The sequence below is a fragment of the Nannobrachium achirus genome (genome assembly GCF_963921795.1).
Source record: "Nannobrachium achirus genome assembly, chromosome: 8".
Classification (NCBI taxonomy): Eukaryota; Metazoa; Chordata; class Actinopteri; order Myctophiformes; family Myctophidae; genus Nannobrachium; species Nannobrachium achirus.
In genome coordinates this window covers 47,150,177-47,173,452 of record NC_137817.1, presented here as the reverse complement: position 1 = coordinate 47,173,452, position 23,276 = coordinate 47,150,177, and the positions used below count along the sequence as shown (strand labels likewise).

General features: G+C 43.2%; 1 protein-coding gene across 1 annotated transcript in view; it reads right to left on the bottom strand.

The window, feature by feature from the left end:
* The window catches only part of limk1a (LIM domain kinase 1a), a gene marked incomplete at both ends in the record, with an annotated part of 120,621 nt that overhangs the window by 4,939 nt on the left and 92,406 nt on the right, over window positions 1-23,276 (bottom strand). The window contains 9 exons of the mRNA XM_080731938.1: window positions 1,122-1,187; window positions 1,686-1,745; window positions 2,481-2,612; window positions 5,833-5,919; window positions 7,361-7,550; window positions 8,260-8,474; window positions 9,533-9,638; window positions 11,758-11,988; window positions 15,518-15,627. Of these exons, the coding sequence (XP_080588064.1) occupies window positions 1,122-1,187; window positions 1,686-1,745; window positions 2,481-2,612; window positions 5,833-5,919; window positions 7,361-7,550; window positions 8,260-8,474; window positions 9,533-9,638; window positions 11,758-11,988; window positions 15,518-15,627 (1,197 nt within the window). The remainder of the gene's footprint in view (window positions 1-1,121; window positions 1,188-1,685; window positions 1,746-2,480; window positions 2,613-5,832; window positions 5,920-7,360; window positions 7,551-8,259; window positions 8,475-9,532; window positions 9,639-11,757; window positions 11,989-15,517; window positions 15,628-23,276) is intronic.

The window sequence follows — 23,276 nt, the reverse complement described above, 5'->3', positions numbered from 1 at the left end:
GTACAGCAGCAGTAACAAAGCTCTACTTTGTGTGTGTGTGTGTGTGTGTGTGTGTGTGTGTGTGTGTGTGTGTGTGTGTGTGTGTGTACACACTGCAGGGTTCACTCAACACGTATGTGAACTGTCACATCTCTGCTGTCACTGTGCACACCTGATTGTCCTCGTGACGGACAGCTGCTAATCCCCACAGGAAGCAAACGAACGCATGCACATGCATGTAGGCCTGTCACAATTATTACATAAGAGTCTATTCTCAATTATTTGACATATGTCAGTCATTTCTTTGTATATTTAGGTTATGTGTCATATTTGCCATGTGCAACTTCAAAGCCTACAAGCCAAACAGAAATGTAATTGTTAACGACAAAAACACAATTTATTTGAGTGACAATTAATCGCCATGTAAAATGTCATAATCCTGACAGCCCTAGGTGCGTGAGAGTGAATGTACAATAGTACACAAACACACACACACACACACACACACACACACACACACACACACACACACACACACACACACACACACACCGTATTTCAGAACTCTTGTCAGGGCCCTTTCAATGCCACTTCGACTATGCTTCCCAATATCACTAAAAACTAAGCTTCCCAAAACAAACTTCCTACTCGTCCTAAAGCCTATGATTGACCCAACTAATTCCAACATATTTTGCAATAGTCTGGAATGGCACAGGGTAAGAGACATGGTTTACAGCAATTCAAAAATGGGATTGGTTTTAAGATAGTCATAGCCTTGCCCTCAATACCCTCATACCTAACTACTTCACCAAAGTGAGTCCACGGCACAGCCCTTAAACAATGTGGATCACTGGCTTCCTTCAAAACAAGCGTGAAAATCTATCTTTCAAGAGACCACAAGGGGAGGTATTAACGCACTTTTCCAATAGAAAAGAGATGGCATTCACTGCAGACATGTCTTATTGTTTGCCTTTTCTACTTGATGATGTGTATTTTGGTGTTATCTTTTATGCTATGTTGATGAATTGATGACATAGGACCACAATGGAAACAAGTCCATAAAGTATAAAGTATTCAATCTATCAATCAATCAATCAATCAATCAATCAATCAATCAATCAATCAATCAATCAATCTCTTACCTCTCGGACCAGACAGTTGTATGAGTTCAAGTCTCGGTGGATGATGTTCATGGAATGTAGATATGACTGCATGACAGAGATAGGGAGAGAGGGAGAGAGGGAGGGGAAAGAAGGAAGGAAGATAAAAAGACAAATTAAAGAACTGAAGGCTTAGGTGATCTTACATCTTAAACTGGTACCAAATGGAACCGTCTAAGCATTGTTTAATTCCCTCTGGGATTAACTGGCTTTGTGGATTGCAGTAATCCAGTCACGCGTTGTTACTGTAGTCAAAAGAAAATACAACCAAAGGAAAGCATTTAAACCCGTCTAAAGCGGTCCTAATCCTGTAGGAATTCATCTTGTCATTTCTGCAGGGACACATGGGCTGAAGGACTGATACTGTAGTGCATACAAATAGCCACTGGAGGGCAGTATTAGCAAGGCTAATAGCAAACATTGCATCCATCCAGACCACTACTGCACTGCAGCTTTCTCTGCTCAAAATAAAACATATTTTACGTTGACTTGATCCACTCTTGTTATGACGTGCGGACCGACCAAATAAAGACGACGTGAACTCACCATCCCAGCAGCTATGTCCTTAGCAAAGCTGACTCTCTGGTTCCATGGGTAGTTACTGTCCTGTGAGGAGTTAATGACAGACATCACATTCTTCATCAGCAGGAAGGAGTCTCATTTCTCATGTTTAATGTTTTCTATTCATACTTTAGACCTCTTCTGATGTTCCAAACAAGGATAAATGAACACACCAGCAAGCCAGAAGCGATCCCGGCTGTGCTTGAGGCTAATGGGGTAATTTATGCTTGTTTGTGCACCAGTAACACACACGTCGTGCTTGTAGATGGTCTATCTACACTGGCACAGCATAACAAATCAAGCATATAACACTGATACAACCAGTCAGGCTGCTGCAATGTCTACACAGTCTGATGTAGCCATTACAATAAACATGACCTTGAACTAGGGATGCAGCGATATCTTATCGGTATCGGGTCCCGATATGTCTTAATTAAGTCATATTGGGATATTGGATATTGGACACAACGTCACCGATCCAAGTCACAGATAAAAAATAATAATAAAAAAAGTCTCTGGCTTATAAATATGCAATATAATCACGCAATTGTAAGCCCATAACCAAACGTTTTAGCATATACAGTACTTGACATGGACCAGAAAAAAACTATACCGGCATGCACACACACGCACGCGCACGCGCACACACACACACACACACACACACACACACACACACACACACACACACACACACACACACACACACACACACACACACACACACACACACACACACACACACACACACACACACACACACACACACACTCCCCTCACCATCTTCTTGATGATCTCCCTCAGGGTTCCTCCCTTGATGTACTCTGCGATGAAGTTGAGTCTCTTGTCCTTGTAGAGCACGCCGATGAACTTCAGCACGTTGGGGTGTTCCAGGCAGCGCATCACCTTCACCTGAGCACACAACACAACACAACGCACAGCTTTTTACACACAAAAGCCAGTGTAGAACTTTCCTGAAAAACCCTGATGTCTATAACAGTGCAAAACCATCATTAAAAAGGACAACTAACTAACTTCTTAGATTGATAAACTGAACTCTATACAGTATATGGTGGTATTGTGAGGTGTGTGTGTGTGTGTGTGTGTGTGTGTGTGTGTGTGTGTGTGTGTGTGTGTGTGTGTGTGTGTGTGCGTGCGTGCGTGCGTGCGTGCGTGTGTGTTGGAAGGCATTTTTGGAATTTCGACAGTACAGCAGGGAGTGTTTGACAGTACAGCAGGGTGTTTACATAAAGCCCCTAAAGATGACCCTTATTTTTTCTCCTCCAACATTCCAGCCTCAGTCAGGATGGGAGAGTTTTATGAACCGTCAGCATCTCAGCCGGTCATCTCAGCGTGACGACAAACTTCTAAAACCCTGCCTCTTCTGTTCCCCTGAGCCCCTTTACAACCCCCTGGACACCCCTGTCTCTTTTTTAAACTGCACCCGTCAAGCTCCTCCACCTCCTCCTCAACATAACAACCCCACCTCCATCAGATCACACCAGACGAGAAGCACAGGGCTTGCAGCAACACTAGAGCAGCAGTCACCAGTCATGGCATCACTCATGTCTTTGATGCTACACAGTGAAGTCCAATACCATAAATACTCCCTCCGACGTTGGATAATCTTCTGGTTCGGAAAAGGTTTCCCCGAACTATAGTTCAGTTCAGAGAGTCAGGACAGGACTGGAGGTGCACGAGTTCTGAGGAAGAGTTCTGTATATTGTATATAGGCCGCGCTTTAGTCAGTGGTTCTCAGACGTTTTAATTTTAAGAACCCCCAGTTTGAAATGGATAAGGCCATGGACCCCCATTAACTCTGAGAGTGTAAACAAGGAACCAAATGGACCCTTATTGCAGGGGTTCCCAAACGTTTTTGTCTCAGGGCACCCCATAAATATATTTTTTAATCCGAGGCACCCCTACATTATAATTTTCACTCCCAGCACCTTATATTTATAGCATAGCGTCGTTGTCGGCTGGAAACCTTGTATGTCCAAAACCGTTCGTTTTGTATTTATCATCTATAAAATGTACTAAACTAGTGGAAACAGCAGATCTACAAGCACACTTGTGTGCTTGTAGATCGGCTGTTTTCACTAGTTTTGTGCGACAGAGGTTTCTGCCTGACAGTGATGATATTTTAGTGATTGTGTTGCGAGGAAAACGTTGAGATAACAGCCATTTTGGTTAGAACTGACTGAAAATAACTGTACTTCAAGTTAATAAAATTATACTAAATATTTTTTTCAAGTGTAAAATAAATTCCAAATATTGGACTGCCGTCGCGGCACCCCAGGGTGCCCCGTCATCCACTTTGAAAACCCCTGCCTTAATGTACACTCTCTGAGTCCACTCGGTTCCTAACTATCAATCATTTTGCAGAGGACCCACCTGGAACCCCCTCAAGGATCACTGGGGGTCCTCGTCCCTACCCCAATTTGAGAACCACTTCAGTGAGTATCCATCACTCTGTTATGAACCTTTGAAACAATTCCCATGAAACTTGCGTTCTGTATCTCAGCAATGGAACATCAACAGACAGACACCTACTTGTGTGGGAAAACAAACTCAACATTTTGCAAGTTCAAGAAGTCTCAACTTAAAGCTATACTGTGTAAGTTGCTAAACTAGTGGTCAGTCGCGGTATTGCTTTTTTCGTCCGTTTTTCGCCACTGCAACCGATACGAATCCATGGAGTGGTAGAACGTAATTTTCTGAGCAGGATTTGGGGAATAAGAGGTTAAGAATCCTTCACCATCGTAAACACTGGTTGCTGAGGGAAGCTACTTCCTGAAGAGTCGGTTATTGGCCGGTAGTGTATCATGTGTGTATGATCTGCGATGTGATTGGCCAACGTATACACAACGTATACAGATGATGCAGATTGCGTCATTTTGCCGGGAAATCCCGCCCTGTCACTGCTAAGAAGAAAACATATAAAGAGAAGGCTTCAGAAGCTGAAAATAACGGAGTGGGTGTTCTAAAACTTTAGCGATTTAACAGTTAGGACAATTTTAAGATTTGTTTTATAAAAAAAGTTACATGGTATAACTTTAAGACGGTGGTCAAATGTTTTAAGCGAGTCCCACGGTACTGCTGACCATTAAATACGTATTATTGGCAAAGAATAACATGCCAGTGGAGGGTGGACTGTCTCTTAAAAAACGGTAAATGCATGCCTCTTATGGGATAATAATCTGTCTAAAAATGGAAGGTCAGTAACCAGTAGGTACACTACAGGCCATTTCTGACTGTCTATCTAACGTAATGATGGGTCTGGTGACAAGAGCCGGCTGAAGTGTGATAAATGTCTGTAGGAAAGCATCCATCCTTCATCCTTGAGATAACAGAAGGGCTGTATTTAGACATCATCCGCCACCTGTCTGTCATCTGACAGCTATTTTTGATACGAGCCACGTATGTACGTACTGTATGTATGTATGTACTGTATGGTGGAGCAGCACTCCTCCTTAGGCCGACATCTGTGGCTAGATTTACTTTTTGTTTAATCTGTGGCGACATTTATGTAGAACAGCCACTTTTAAGCAAAGCTATTTCCACACTGGTAGGAAGCGTGGCCTGCTACTGTTGATTCATGAGCACTTGAGCACTGGTTGTGTGTGTGTGTGTGTGTGTGTGTGTGTGTGTGTGTGTGTGTGTGTGTGTGTGTGTGTGTGTGTGTGTGTGTGTGTGTGTGTCCGCGCACGCATGTGTGTGTTCGTGCGTGTGCACACACACGTACATGTATATTAATGACCTCATCTGTTCTCTAACCTTTAGCCAATCAGCTTGTAGATTGACTAGTAGATTCACTATCGCTTTTTTACATTTTGAAATATATACTCGAAATGTTATGTCTTCACCTATAATGAAATACCTATGGTTAAAGTACTTAATAGGTTTCCCTCATGTCCCAGTATGCGTACAATATTCATACTCCATATTTAGTTCATCACAGAATTAGAAAACAAGGCAGATGGCATTTCACAATGCGAACGCCGTGCAGAACTGCGGCTACAGTATAACCTGCTAGATCCAGCTGCTGTAGTTAATTGTCACGTCTAATAATTGTCACACGGTGTCACACAGTTACAGCACGTACAGTACATTGTCACTCGTCATCACCCACCTCTTTGAGGAATGTTCTTTGTGTCTCGTCGTCGAAGCGAATCAGCTCTTTCATCACCATCACCTCCCCGGTCTCCCGGTGTGTCACCTGTGGCAACAACACACACACACCACAGCAGCATGGTTAGGCTGGGCTGTGGCCGTGGGAAAGACCTGACTTCGCCCTGTGACATTTACACTGTAGCTGTGAGCATGTGAAATGTGTTGGATCCACTTTGATCTACAGTCCTACCTCTCCGCATGAAATGACCCTGTTTGACATTGTTTAACCACTTTTTTTGAATTCTTAATTCCTCCCCGCACACATTTCCGTGTGTTGTCACTGCTATTGCGTCCTGCTGGCTCCCCAGCCAGTGAGGAGCCTCCACCGGGAGGACGGTAGGGCCTTCGTCCTACTCCTCCCGCCCAACACTCTCCGCTGACCCCAGCACGTAGGTTTACGTGCAGTGACAAATATCACCCTCCCCAGAACACAGCCGGGCCAATTGTGTTCGTATAAACGCTCGGCAACGACGGATGCACCATGCCTACTTAAATCCTATAGTATATACTTTGTTGTACATGCAACAGCAGGAAGGTGATAGCAGCGCTGGCAGCTCTGGTTTTAGGATTTTGAAGGATGACTTTGTTGTTTGCCCACTGTCAGTGACATCATGCACATTGCTGTCTGTCTTATAAAGTGTCATTGTCTGTCATTGCCTCACGTGGCACCATGCAGAAGTCCCAGATGGAAGGCCAAAACTAAAGTTCTACTTGCATCCCCAGCTAGAACTCTCAGTCTGCACTTTTGGTGTTCTGTATGTCCTACATTGTTATTATTTTTACTTTGTCCTACATACTGGAAATAAAGTGATTCTGAGTTGGTTAATACACACACCCACACACACACGCACACGCGCACACACACACACACACACACACACACACACACACACACACAGCGCAGGCATGCCTATCCTTTTCACTGCCATCTGTCCATCTGATAGAATGTCTCCATGCTGCCATCTGCTGGACATCCTCTGTGGGGTCATGCAAGGTTCTGGTAGTGTGTTAGGGATGGGACGGATATGATAATTTCATATCACGATTATCGTGACCAAAGAAATCGCGATTTAAGATATTATCGCGATCATCCATTATCCTTGGTTTGAACATTTGCCAAAAAATAGCAGATCTACAAGCTATACGAGCGTGTAGATCGGCAATTTTTTGGCAAAGGGATTTGGTAGAGAGTGGAAAAAAAGACTGTATCAAGTACATAAGTTATAAGTACGTTTTACCAATAGAGGGTTTAAATGGTACCGGATATGCCGCTCAGCAAATAAAAGGTGAATTGATCCCAGTGCATGACGGAGGACGATTTCACGATAAATCAAAACTCCACGATACGATTATCGTGAGTGTTTTTATCACGATAAACGATAATATCGACCATCGTCCCATCCCTAGTAGTGTGTACCTCAAAGCCTGTCCAAAGCAGCCTTTCCCAAGGTGCTGGTACAGTAGAACTGTTCAGTGTGTGTGTGTACCTTAATGGCCTGTCCGAAGCAGCCCTTCCCCAGCACCTCTCCGTGGATGAGGTCAGAGGGACGGAAGATGCGGTGCGTGCGGTTGGAGGAGACGACGCGGAGCGACTCGGAGCGGTTGATGTCCTTCTTCTGTGACAGAGGGGAGGCGGCGTTGCTGGCACACGGAGACTTGTCGATACTGAGACTTCTCCTGAGGGGCGGGAGAGGAGACGGGAGGGGATGGGGAGAGAGAGCGAAAGTGAGAGATGTGAGAGAGAGAGCGAGGGAAAGTGAGTGAAAGATAGGGAGAGAGAGATAGAGCGATGAAAAGAGAGAGAGAGAGAGAGAGAGAGAAACAGAGAGAGAGAAAAACAGAGAGAGGAGAGAGCGAGAGCAAAGGAGGACAAAGGAGAGTGATATAAATATTTTAGAGCTACACATTGTGCTCCAAGGCAGCGTCATTAACATGCAGACTTGCTGCTGCTTCCTCAGTGTTAAGTGGATGCTGCTAATTAGACAGTGTCAGCGTGTGTAATTAGGATGACAGGCGCTCCATCACTCATTAAGTGTTCTAAACTGTAAGCATGAACCATGTCTAACGAGATAAACATCAGCAACTAGCCATTATTTACATATCAATTATTCCATCGTTTACCTTTTCGTTTAATCAAATAGTCGAGATGAAATACATTGTTTGATAATCAACTACTTAAGCACCATTTAATACTTCAACGTACAACAGTCTTGAAAGAAAACACGGGTTTGCTCTTTTTTTACAAACAAAATTGATTTTTTTAATTACAATCGATTATGTTTCAATCAAATCGATTCGTTCGATTAGCTGTTGAAACATAGGACACACGCAGAGTTGAAACAACCTTTTATCGGTGTGTGTGTGTGTGCGTGCGTGTGTTTCTTACGAGATAATGCGGGAGCGCAGGTTGTTGATGTCGGGGTTGGGGGGCTGGGTGATGGGCAGCACAGGGCTGGTGGGGGTGCAACCCTCTGACATGGGGGTGCACAGGGGGAGGTCCAGCTGCTCCTCACCTCCCCCTCCCCCGTGGCCCGGGCTGTGAGGGTCGTGTTCGATGGTGAGCTGGAGCAGCCGGCTGGTCTCCTGGATCAACAGGTCAATCTGAGGAGAAACGGGTTCAGAAGGGTCAGGGTACTGGAGCTAGTATTCTCTGCTAAATGTAGTGAATATGTATGCTCGCTGGACTTCTTCAAAAAAGAAATTCACATTTCAGGAGGCCAGAGGCGGAGGTAGTTAACACTTCTCCCATAGACAGCCGAGAAGTGAGCAACCCCCCTTACCTTACCCAGGTCCCCCACCCCCTTTTTTCCCCTACTCTGTACATAGTGTTTTATAATTGCGATGATATTTGAATGCTTTTTTTGTTGCTATTTTTATGTCCATGAATTGAATACCAAGGACCTCCGACATAAACAAGACTGTAAAGGGCTTATTTGGGGTGTTCTTTTTAGGCAGGGTGTTTAACTGTACTTGTACTGTACTACATTTTTTGTTTTAACTATACTTGTACTGTACTTAATTTTTGTCTAATAAAATATTCAATCAATAAATCAATCAATCAATAGTTCAAATGTCACCATCGGAAAAGAAATGCTGCATATTGTCACGATTATCAGTGTTTGCAGTACGAGTGGTCCTCAAACGAGACACATGTACAGTATGGAATGTATTTGAACTTGGACCATCTTAAATGATTTTCTTATAAGGGATTGCAGACTTCCAACCTAAATCCTATGGCTCTATATTGTGAGGAGGAGGACATGTGAAGGACATCTCTGCTCACCTACAGTCCAATATGTAAAAGCTTTAAACGTGTTCCACATACTGCTGGCAGCTTTTTTCCAGTGCCCTTGATGTGCAGGGCATGATAATATATGCTTTGCACGCAGCTAACAATTATTAGTATGCATGCTAGGTATGTGATTACCTTGCTTATTGTAAGTCGCTATGGATAAGAGCATCCGCTAAATGCTTCAATCGTACATTGATAGGATTCAGGTTAAACTTCTGCAAAAGCTGACCTTTGGAATGAATAATCATAATGGATTTTGCATGATGTGTGTGTGTGTGTGTGTGTGTGTGTGTGTGTGTGTGTGTGTGTGTGTGTGTGTGTGTGTGTGTGTGTGCGTGCGCCTGTATGCGTGCGCGTTAGTTCCCACCTCGTCCAGGGGAACGTTGTGAATGGGCGTTCCGTTGATCTCCAGGATCCTGTCGCCAACGTGAATGGAGTTCATCACATCTGGACTGATGCAGTCAGTGTCCACCCTGCATAAGGAGTGACAACGACAATCACACCTGGACTATGACAATAGCAATCACATCCACATCTGGACAATACCAATGACAATCACATCTGGACAATACCAATGACAATCACATCTGGACAATACCAATGACAATCACACCTGGACTATGACAAAAGCAATCACATCTGGACTATGACAATAGCAATCACATCTGGACTATGACAATGACAATCACATCTGGACTGATGCAGTCAGTGTCGACCCTGCATAAGGAATGACAATGACAATGGCACTCGTTGTGGGTCAAAAGTTCACAGCCACCAATCGACTGGTTTATAATGCCAGCACTCTGGATGACAGACAGCTTTGAGTTCAGCCATGCGGGACTGGGTGAGAATGACCTGTCCCACAGCACTGGGTGGGACAGTGCATCACACTAAAGCCTGATTTACACTTGGTTGCGAGCGGGTGTCGGGCACTCTGTCGTATCCATGATGCAGCACGTGGCCGCAGCGCAAGCTCTCACATAGAGAATGGATCGGAGACCTCGACTTGATGTCTGTAAGCACATTTAGTGTGGATGCACTTAACCCATTAATTCTAAAAACACCTTCCAAATCCTACCTCCATTTTCAGAATAAGTTGCTACATATCGTCTATGTCAGGTGCAAACCTCATAGGTCCAAAAGTGTGAATTTCAGGATTCAAATAAAAAAACAGTAAAAGTAGACTGAGAGACTCAAAACTCTGCTACTTTTGATGCCTTTGTGTGACGATGTACTGTAGTATGATTTACATTTCTGTCCAACAAAATATTCAATCATAAAGTAGGGCATTCATTTTTACAAAAATGAGAGCTGATACTGTAGCTGCAGCGTCTGTGGATATTTTTAATAATCAGCTAAAAACACATGGGGAATGTCATTGAGCTTCTCCTCCAGGTGTGAAATGTGTCTGCTGTTTAGTTTTTTCTGAGATGTTTTGTTTTGTTTCTTATAATTTGTATGTAAAGCCCTTTGTGAGTCTCTCTGTGAAAAGTGCTACACAAATAAAAATGTATTTACTTACAAAAAATGCAAAAAGTTCCCAAGTTGAAAGGTCTAACAACGTACTGTACAGACAAATCCACGGAGCGGCAATCATACAATAACTGCGGAGTCGAGCGGCACGGCTTCGCACCGCGACACCGGCACCGCAACTACACAGGCAGCGCTCTGTGGATTCGTCAATACTGTACTGTAGGTCTAAATGCGTTGAACTCATTCTGAAGAATGATGCTGCTGATGCCTTAAGGACCTCTAGTCTAGAATACAATTAGAGCCCTTTAGAATTGAAAATTAGAAAGTTGTGCAGGAGGACATGGGTGAACACGCTAACACGATAAGGCTTCTATTTATGAATGCTCAATGAGTTCCACATTTTAACTGTAATGACTCTCTTTTCATTATCAATCTATTGAAGACATTTCAAATTAACCTCATTCACCCCCACTATGCCATTTCTTTATGCTCTCCCCTAATCGCTAATCCTCTGTCAAGTTCATCTTAACTACATTTGCCCTCTTTCACGCACGTACACGTACACGCACAGTCGCACAAGCAAAGTCGCACGCGCACACAGGTTTGTTTTACTACCGTATACTTGTGAGGACATTAACATTTTAGGACGCCGATTTTATCAATGCCATTCGGGAAAAAAAAATCTTACTGTAATCCTAGAGCTGAAAAATATCAAATCTACAAACTCACAATGCGTTACGCTGCAAGAGCGCTATTTTTTCTTAGCTCGACACCAGCAACCAAGTGTAAATCAGGCATATCTCCATCTCTAATCCCTTAACCTAACATTTAAATGTCCAATCCTAACCCCAACCTTAATCTATTTCTAACTGTAAACCTCTAATCTCTACACATCTTTTGTAGAGATTAGAGTTTAAAATAATCAAATAGTCCTTCTCAAATTGTACTATACTATTAGTATTTGGTCCTCACAAGTATTGTAATACACACACACACACACACACACACACACACACACACACACACACACACACACACACACACACACACACACACACACACACACACACACACACACACCCCCACACACACACACACACACACGGTTTCAGGACGTACTGTGACACTCTGACGGTGGGCTGGCCATGCTCGGGGCTGTAGCCGTTGGGGGGGCTGCTGATTGGCTGGTCGATGGAGACGGAGATGCCCCGCCCCCGGCGCCCGTTGCCCCCGGCGTCGGCGACGGCGGGGATGGACACCAGCGTCACCGTGTGGGGGATGCGGGAGAAGGACGGAGAGGAGTCCGGCAGGGCCACCGGGGTCACGATGCTCTGGTAGTAACACTGACCACTGCAACACAAGAGACAATTATCAATTACAATTCACACTTTCATTCTCACATTCATCTGACGCTCTTAACATGTTGGCCGCCACGTACGCCAAATCGTTTAAGTCGGTCTTTTCATTGTTTTATATTAAACTGCCGTCTCCCCTACCCCGGAGTTATGCAGGGACTCAGTTTCCCATGATGCATCAGGAGAAAATGTAATCAGGAAATGATGATGACCACTGTTGGAACTGTGTGTATCAAAACACCGTCTGGGTTAAGAAAAGACCCGCCTGCGGAAGCTTGTGATTGGCTGAGCCGGAGGTAGGGAGCGCTCCGCTGTGTTCACTTGGACCGCGCGGAGGTGCCGAAAGTCGGGCGGACGAAGATTTACTATTCTTGCCCTCTGGTTTACAACTTCTAGCAGCGGTGTCTCACGTGGCTCAAGGTCGCCTGAACCGCCACACCTCCGTCATCGTCACCGAAAACAAGCGCTCCTTTATCTTAACCCAGTCAGTGTTTTGATACACGCGTTGGAACTTGGAAGCAATGGAATGATCTGCAGGAAAATGGCTTTATCACGGAATCAATATCCAGATCGCGTTCTTGTTTAAAACAAGCCCTTCTCTACGGACCATAACAAAGGCATGGATGGCTGCGGTTATATTTTTTCTTTACCAGTTGAAAGAAAATACAAATCGCTGTCCTTTCCTGAAAGTAATCCGCTTACATTTGGACAGTGGTGCGTTCAGGGATCCTTGAAAATAAGGTAAATCAATGAAAAACCCTGGCAGAGGTGAAATGACAGAATGAATTAATGCCTGGGGGAAATTGTGTTAATCCAGAGCGAGTTACAGTAAGCAGCCGGTAAACGTGAGGTAATACATCAAATGCATACAGACAGTATAGTGCCTCAGTAATCTAGCAATTAGTACCCAAGCAGCTGCAGAGAAATAATATCTGTTCAGCTTTCCTGTGTGTGTGTGTGTGTGTGTGTGCGCGCGCGCGTGTGCCTGTGTCTGAGGACGATTGCGTGTCTGTGGATGCGTGAGAGTGAGGGAAATACAATTTTAAATACAACCCTGTCTTGTTTGACTTTGCTTGACGTGAATGATCTGTGTATACAGTGTGTGTGTGTGTGTGTGTGTGTGTGTGTGTGTGTGTGTGTGTGTGTGTGTGTGTGTGTGTGTGTGTGTGTGTGTGTGTGTGTGTGTGTGTGTGTGTTATTGAACCATCCTTGGTAAACAAACATAAACATATTGCATAACTGTGAGGCTGCTCTCATGGCCGGTGTCTAAAAATGGCTGTTTTGAAATATCCATCAGATGATTAAAAACCACGTGCTGCTGAATCTCTGCTATCCAGCAGAGATATGCTAAACACAGGCCACATCACTCCTCTCTGAATATTTATACCTTTCTTGCTAGTAGAGTCATTTGCATCTATTCTGTCACCTGAGATAACCTGAGCGCGTAACATAAAACCCTTGAAGAACACAGAGAGAACCACTCATCACCTGTTTACACTTAATGCTTAAGTGTGTGTGTGTGTGTGTGTGTGTGTGTGTGTGTGTGTGTGTGTGTGTGTGTGTGTGTGTGTGTGTGTGTGTGTGTGTGTGTGTGTGTGTGTGTGTGTGCGTGCGTGTGTGTGCGTGTGTGTGTGTGTGTACGCGCGCGTGCGCGTCACACGCGCGTGTAATTTTGTTCACATTCAATATTCATTCATACTACTTTCAGCATGGGTGCTGCTTGATGAATTGGAACAGGACATGTGGTTATCTAAATGAATAGGGACATATTAGACAGGATATTTGAGTGACCTGGGACAGGAGTGAGGGATATAAGGATATTAGAATGTATAAGGACAGGGAGTGAAGGACATAAGGATATTAGAATGAATAAGGACAGGGACATGCTCAAGTGGTCAGATGGATAGGGTCTGCATGCATTTTCAGAGCACGTTTATTTACATTATCTGACTTACTGTACAACGATGTGTGGATGAAGCTCCTACCTTGTATAAGACCATTGTATAAACACTGAGAATGAATACTGCAACCATGCAGGCAGTGACCTGTGCTTATGTTATATTGTCTATCTATCATTTGAATTTCTATGGAGGCTCTTGCTATTTCATATTGATTAGCGTGTAGTTGATTACTGGCTGCTCCAACGATCAGATGAAATTCACACTATGTCACATAATAAAAGTGGGAATTTGATCTGATCGGTGAATGTGTGACTGACTGTCCTGGGAGACCGTGTTTCATTTTGATTGATTATGATAAAATGATGATATTGTGTGTGTGTGTGTGTGTGTGTGTGTGTGTGTGTGTGTGTGTGTGTGTGTGTGTGTGTGTGTGTGTGTGTGTGTGTGTGAGGCTCTATAATGAGAATAAGGGAGCGGAACTGCCTCAAATGACCCGGTGGTTCAGGCTTAAACCAACTGCAACTATTGATTATTTTCGAAGCAATTATTCTAGGAAATACTTTTTCGATTAATCAAATAATCTTGAAGCTTGAATGGGTGATTTATCACAGGCTGAGGCTTATAGGAAATATCTGAGACTATTACGATTGTATGGAAGATGTTTATGAACATATTGCTAGTTTGACCACTTCAAATGCTCTAATCTTTAAAATAACCTGTCTGCAAGCTCTCAATGCGTCACAGACACACTGAGAGCTTGTAGATCGGCTGTTTTCGCAGTGCAACATGCTTCCATAGAAGACATGCTGGCTTCTATGGAATCCAAATGACTGGAATCAGTAGTGGCAACTGAGAACTTTAAAAGATTTGCACACATTTTCACAACTTTTTCAAAAAAAACAGATCTACAAGCTCGCAGCGCGGCACTAGGTGCCGCGCTGTGAGCTTGTATATCTGCTATTTTTCACTGGTTAAAGCATTCAATAATTCTAGGCCTAAATGGGTTAATCCATGTGACTGTGGTTCTCTCACCAGTAGAGTTTGGACCTCTCCACCAGGGTTAGGGTTAGGGTTAGGGATGGGACGATATGAACATTTCATATCACGATTATGGTGACCAACGAAATCTACGATATTGTCGCGATAATCAAAATATCCCCAATATCCCATTATCCTGGGGCGGAACATTTGCCAAAGAATAGCAGATCTGTAGATCGGCTATTTATTGGCAAGGAGATTTGGTAGAGAGTGAAAAAAAGACTATCAAGTACATATATTATAAGTACGTTTTACCAATAGAGGGTTTAAATGGTACCGGATAATATGCAGCTCGACAAATAAAAGGTGAATTGATCCCAGTGCACGACGGAGGACGATTTCACGATAAATTAAAACTCCACGATACGATTATCGTGAGTGTTTTCTATCACGATAAGCGATAATATCGATTATATCGATTATCGTCCCATCCCTAGGGTTAGCATTAGGGTTAGGTTTAGGGTGGTTGTGTTTCTCTCACCAGTAGAGTTTGGACCTCTCCACCAGGGCGTAGGGTTAGGTTTAGGGTAAGGGTTAGGGTTAGGTTTAGGTTTAGGGTGGTTGTGATGGTTGTGTTTCTCTCACCAGTAGAGTTTGGACCTCTCCACCAGGGCGTAGGTGTCCCCATCTCCGATGAACGCCCTGCAGTTCAGACAGGTGAAGCATTCTGGGTGATACTTCTGTTCCCCGGCGACCTGCGCAAACAAAACACAACATATATGGTTATAAATGGACATCTTATTACTATCATAAAATACAGGGTGAACCCAGTGAGCACTATACAGTTAACAGTTGAATCCAATGCATTCTCAAACCGCCTACATTAAACAGGTTGACAAATTGGGGCAAAATCTAACCGTGTGTAAACGGCCAGGATTCGAACCCACACGGGTCTCCTGCGTGGAAAGCCAAGATTTTATCCACTAGCCCAAAGGGGAGTTCCGCCTTGCCCTGGGAAGATATTAGGGTTTTGGTCATCAGATAAGAGGCTCTGAGGCTGAGCTGTACCATCACACTCACAGCACTAATGCATGTAACTCCCGGGAATCGAACCCGGGTCTCCCTTATGGAAAGCCAACATCTTATGCACTAGCTCGTTCCTGACTACGTCACTGCCGTGCCAATAATCACGGTAAAGCACAAGCACACGATCTCGAGTCATATTGCTTAATCCCAAGCTTATCTGTATGTATCTGGAACGGAGCTCGGGTCCCTCGAGCGTCCCTCACGAGGCGATAGTCCACTTCTGGGGTCATGCCTGCCTTGTTTTATTTTTTTATTTTTTTACTAGCCTTGGATTACTGGAAACGCTGAAAAGCGGCAAGACAAGGGAGTCCTGTCACATCAAGTGGGAGACGGCTGGTCCCAAATCGTCACTGTAGCGTGACCTGAGAGTGAGAATGTGTCGTTGAAACAGTCTAATTGTGGGGCTGCTTCATTAAAACAACCCTTTAAACATCAATAACCATTTTTATTTTCCAGTGGTGAGAACAACATTGCCCGACAGCCACACAATACACTGATGTGGGTTTGTTAGTGGGACTTCAATGTGAACTAAAAACAACACAACAAGTCTGGATGAAATAAACAAACCCGACAGAACTACGCCGTGAGCAGAATAACAAGCAAGGCACCGAATGCGAGCCCCCCAGAAGAACTACTCTGAGAAGTAGGCCAGGCTCTGGTGGTCACCCACGGCCCTTCTGGGTTACAAGCCAGAGGAGATTGAGTTTGCTATATGGCTGCCAAATGGGGCTGGCCAGCTTTAGGCCCGTTTACGAGCAAGCTGGGGACGGAATTGAGTTACGGCCAAAAAACAGAGCAGGCATTGATAAGATTAACTAAAACCATTGAGATCTGGGGTTTTGATGAGATCTGGGTTTGATTGTTGCTAGCACGACATTTCCTGCTCAGCGTGTCAAGAGATTGATCTTAAGCCAGTGGCTTTCAAACCGTTTGTTGCCAAAGGCACACCAATGGGCTAATCTAAATCTCAGGGCATACCTGAGAAAAATAGCTGATCTGAATTTTCTAAATGTGTGTAAATAAATAAATAAATGAAACCATAGCGACACCTGGATGAATGTAACAAAGTTCTATTGGGAAATGAGTGAGCAAAAAGTAGTGATATGTAGTCATAAGTCAGCGTATGTGAGATGTAAACTTTTGGTATACTGTAGTTGTTGATACTGCAGTAATGTGAGTTTGACTGGCTCAAGTGTCCACATTCAGACTGTGAGGTTGGGGTTCAATCCCCCCGGCAGAGTCTACGCACAAACAAACCAAAAAAAGGTACCAAATGCCCCCCTGGTTGGCAGTGGTTGGCAAAATGTAAATGCTATGCGACGAGTTGTGAGCTTGACGATCGTATATTTTCAAATAGCCTAGGTATAAAATAGGGCTAAAGTGGATTAATGTATGTTTATAATATAATCACAGCGCTATCAGCGTACCTCTGGCACACCAGCTGGGAATCATGCTCTTAACCAGTCCCTCAGGGCTCCATATTGGTGACTTAAATATCTTCGCTGAAAATAGCAGATCGAGAAGCTCACAACCCTGTTGTGAGCTTGTCGATCTGCTATTTTTCTGCAAAGGTTTTCCCAGAATATGGCCGGATGCTGGCCTGGAGTTTAATCTCTTTCTGGTACGGTGCAGTGAGGGCAACATGAAGAACAAAGGGTTAAACATAAATCTAATACTCATTATTATGATTATCATTACTATTATTTTTAATTGAATTTAAAAAAAAGAAACTAAGCATATACTGTAAGGCAAGACCATTGTTCATAATTGCATACATTTTATTTTGTCATTTTATGTATTGTTGTCGTTTTGTATGTTTCTGGCAAAACAATAAAACATTGTTTTAAAGACAAACATGAATCTAATAAATGAATAATATTAATACATTCATCACTATCTCTTCACATCTCAGGCCGCTTTCTCCTTTTCTTCCGTGTATTTGTTTGTGTGTCCTCTTTCTTCCATTTATTCTGCCAATTAGCTACAGTATCTGTTCCCTCTCCGTCTCCCTCCTGTTCCTCTATTTTTCATAAAACGTTGGAAGTGAAATCAAGTCACGAAGTCATTCTAGAGTTCTATGAGTCTTTTTGCCTTGGAGTTGGAGAGTCTGCTCTGCTGTCTTCTTTGTCATCTCATCCTGTCTGTCTATAAATTGATTAATTCATCTGCGTACGCAGATTTCCTCCCTGCCTCAGGGCTGGGTGTGTGCGTGTGCGCACACATGCGCGCGCGTGTGTGTGTGTGTTTATGTGTGCTTGTTCTGTTTGTCTCCTTGGTGACGCTCCCAGGAGGGTGCGGCAGACATATGGATGGATATTACACATTGATTTTATTGATTATTTTATGCTCTCGTCTTTTCCACGCAGCAGTTTTCAGTTGTTGTTCCGTGGTGTTTTATTGATTATTTTATTTTTTGTTGTGGTTTCATGAGTTTTATTGGCTCTTTAGAAGCAGCAGCCGTCCCGTCTGAGGAGGGGAGCAGCAGCAACGCTCACATTTCCATAAAGCTTTTACTTTGAAGGGTGCAGCTGACAGCTGGGGCTGAACCCTCTGTCTCCATGAGTAGAGAGACGTCTCGCTTCCATCATCATCTCTCTACAAAACAACAAGGCACGAACCCTAACCAACCGCCACAATGGAAATGTGCAAAACTTATGTTTCAGAACTCCTTCTGAAACATATCGAATTTCACAAACTTTGAATTTTCCTCTTTTATTTATTATTATTCCATCCATATAAATGAATGTCCAACTTAATTTTACCTTTTTTCTTTTTTTTCTTTTTTCTTTAACCCATGAAACCTATTCTGGGCATGTGTGGACGTTCGTCACAAATAGGAAAATATTTTGGCAAAAACAGCATTATCTACATTACAAGGTTGATCTGCTAGTATTTTCGCAATTTGAAGAACAACAACGTAAGAAGTGGTTAAAATAATTGGTTTCCAATCCATATTAATGAACAACCTTGCATCCATTTGGTTTTATATCATAAGTTATTCTGTGTGCTGCAATCTCTCTCTCTAAAACCCCACCAGGCTCCCATCCCAGTGCTGCACATTAGAATTGCAAATCACTGCAGTTCCAACTTCCACGTGGCGAGCCAGGGGGCCCATCCCCACCCCACCCATACCATCCCAAATCTTTATGCCAATCAAGGCATAAAAATGAAAAAAAGCCCCTGAAAATGAAAGCCTCTTGGGATTGTGGGACAGCGGTGGTTCTCGACCTCTAGCCCTGAAGATCAGGGTCACAAAGCAAAGCAGTGATTTAGTGAGTAACTTGGTACGGTAGGTCATTTACATCTAACACCACAGGGAGAAGCTGGACACGTTGGTCACTTCAGGTTAGTCACTGTCAATCGATCGATCAGAGCTCAACAAGCAAGGACAAATGGTCACTATTATTGCTAAGGTGTCTAGCTTTCGTGGGTTGCTTTGACGTTCTCAGAGACTGTAAGAAAGAGAGTGAGATTCATGATTCAAGAGAGATTGTGGAATCTTAGCAGCAATGGGGAGTCGGTCAGTGTACAGAATATGAAGGGAGAGAAATTTAGCACCCAGACAAATGATACACAGATAGAGAGGCAGCAGACAGACAGACAGAGTCAGAGAGCGATAGAGAAAGAGGGTAAACACAGGGGTAATGGTTGTGTAATTGGACAGAACAGTAAGATGAGTATAATGAGTCAATGACTGACTGACTGACTGACTGACTGACTGACTGACTGACTGACTGACTGGTTTACTGACTGACTGACTGACTGACTGACTGGTTTACAGACTGACTGACTGACTGACTGACTGACTGACTGACTGACTCACTGGCTGGCTGGCTGACTGGCTGACTAGATTCTTATTTTCCCTTGAAGCTGCTTTGTACAAAAGAATGAAATGGCCTGTTAATAAACAACTATAGCCACCTGATATGGTTTTGGAATATACTGTATTACCACAGGAATGTACACACACACACACACACACACACACACACACACACACACACACACACACACACACACACACACACACACACACACACACACACACAAAACCTCATAACAACACTTGCATCATATGACTGCAATGAAAGCTGTTTTTAACCACTTCAATCTTATATACTGTATTTTGTCCCCCAGGGGTCTATACTTGGTCCCCTTTCGTTTCCCTGCTGATCTATTACAGATCTCTTGGCTGAAAATAGCTTGTGGATCAGGCTATTTTTGCAGAATGTTGTCCTATTATTATGACTTTCCCAGAAGAGGGATGCGATGGTGTTGGTGTGGTGAGGGACTTAACCACAGTCATACAAGATATGTCTGTTTGCATTCCAAAAGAAGACAATGCTGTAATGCCTTTCATCAAAGATCATTTGAAGATAAATCACAAAAAAGGACCACAGATTCTTATTTTCATTTATTACTATTTTATTATAAAATAGTGTTGTGAGACAGGAAACCAAGGGCAGGGAGAAACCAAGGCAAGACAGGACCTGGATTGAACTCACAAGGAGCACATGGTCTGTGCAGTAACTGATTGAACATCAAGCACTGCATAGTGAAGCTGGTTATCTCCATAACCAACTTTTTTAGTTTTTTTCTTAAATCAACGCCCTACTTGATCATACTACAGCATCACTGCAAAATAACAGTTTTGAATGTACTGTATGAGGTTTCCACCCGACAGAGACGATATTTAATTTCAATGTCTCCTACAGTGTATATATATAAATATTATATATTGTATTTACTGTGGTTAGGTTGAAGCAGAGCCCTCTATTGGAGAGTCGCGTCATCTCCGTTAAATTCATGGGGCCAGGTCTTTTACATACACATCTAATGGCGAATAGTGACAAAGCACTGAACCGGAAGTTTACAGAATGCATTGGAGTCTATGGGGGAAAAGTTACATTTCCGGCGTAGATGAACCACGTGACCGGCGCTGTTTCTGACCCCGCATTGACAGAACTCTCTATACAAGGCTCTGGGTTGAAGGTTGCTTTGAGGATATGTTTGTGTGAGGGACAAAACATTTACAGATAAGAACCAGAGGTAGAGAGGAGAGCTGGACGGAGACACAGCCCTATAGCGTGATATCGTCACGCCCTGTGGCTGACACACACACGCACACGCACACGCACACACACACACACACACACACACACACACACACACACACACACACACACACACACACAAACACACAAACCCTGGCTTCTCTACGACCACATCTGATTGGCAGCAGCTGCTGCTCTCACGGAAAAAACTACCACTTCAAAGTGTTGAGTCAGATTTAGATAAAGATAGAGACCGAAAGAGATAGAGATAGAGAGAGTGCAGTAGAAAGATGAACTATACGAGATGATTCAGTTGATGAATGGCAAATTAAACATTTTTTAAAACACTACCTTTCCACCTGACCAGATGCTTCCAAAAGAGAGAAAGAGAATACAGTGAAAACATGAACTCCTGCACATTAAACTCTATAATCTCACAAGCCTTTCCGCTGATCTGCACGCACACTGCCAGTAGGCCACTCCCTGAATATCCTATATTAAAATTGGCTAATGGGTGGGCTGTGGGCAGCTGGACAGACGGACAACAAGCAACGATGTCTGACACACAGACAACAGAAACCTTTGCCTAACAACGAAGAATTGCACATGTGACGGCCACCCTTTGTGTCTGTGCTGGAGGTCCATATACTGATTAGGCCTGTCACATTATTATTACATCATTGTCTAATCACTGCCCAAATATGTTGTGAAAAGGGGGCTGTCTCTTCCCACTGAAATATTGAAAATTAATAAAACTTTGGTCATAAAAAAATCATTGTCTAATCACAATTATTGGCCATGATTGCAATTATTTTGTCATAACCGTCATAATGGTTTCCATGTTGGAAAAGGTTCATATATTTTCAAACATTTTCAAAAATAGTGGAAACAGCAGATCTACAAGCTCACAATGCGTTGCGATGCGTTGTGAGCTTGTAGAACAGCTATTTCCACTATCAATGTTCTTTTCTAAGTATAAGTTGTCAAATATGTCAGTCATTTCTTCGTATATTTAGGTTATGTGTCATATCTGCCATGTGCAACTTCAAAGCCTACAAGCCTAACAGAAACATAATTGTCAACGACAGAAACACAATTAAATCGCTAATCGTTTGAGTGACAATTAATCATCATGTAGAATGTCATAATCGTGACAGCCCTAATCCGGATATAATTATAATATATGGTAGATCATTCTAATTTGCCTGGGTCCAGTGTGTGTGTGTGTGTGTGTGTGTGTGTGTGTGTGTGTGTGTGTGTGTGTGTGTGTGTGTGTGTGTGTGTGTGTGTGTGTGTGTGTGTGTGTGGGTGCGTGTGTGCGTGTGTATGTGTGCCTGGCTGGCTGGCTGCCTGCCTTTGTGTCTGGTGTTGTCCGTGTTAGAATTGCCTATCCGTATCCTAATCAGTGTGTGTGTAATTATCATTTGAGTCGGTCCAAGTCCTCCCTCTTACTAATTTATCCGAATTGGAACTCTTGGAGAGTATACAAACATTTGTATACTCTCAGAGTTAAAGCGACACTTTGGTAGAGGTTATAGGGTTGTGTACTTGTCATGATGTAATTGGCTAGAATCTAGATCTATCGCTCTGTTGCGCAGTTGATTGGAGATAAATAATCCCTAAAATAGCGTCTCATCAACTTCCACTTTACAGAGCAACAGCTCTCAGAGTCGCTCTTTTAGTACATAACGAGCACTCATTCATCGTACAAAGCAAGTCAAGGAGGCTCTATTTTTGGATAACAAATTTAGAATCAACTGTGCTACGGAGCGATATACTGTATGACTCACTATTGGACTAATTTACATCAAGGCAGGGCACTTCATCTTTAAATGAACACTCATGAATTGACAGTGTGTGTTCCTTCTACTTGTATGTTTTCTTTCATGTCTCTCGTATCTGTGTGCTCAGACAGACACCAGGCATGTTACTGTGCAGATAGTGTTTCCATATTTTGCAAGAGAAATAAGCAACCAGTTCTATGAAGACAAGGCCAAAAGAAGTGGCTACGCATACACATCGGCTATTTGAAAATAGCTGATCTACAAGCTCACAACGCCTCACAATAGAGCTGCAGCTGCTATTTTCAAATAAATCTTGGTACAAAAATCAGAATTAAGCAAGCCCAAATAAGCAACTCCTCTTTAGAAACGAGACCCAAAAGATGCAAGCCTCAACTACCTATATTTAACAAGCGACTTTACAGAGAAACAAGCCCAAAGTGGCTTATAATAAGCAGACATGGCAACACTGGCCCTGTGCTG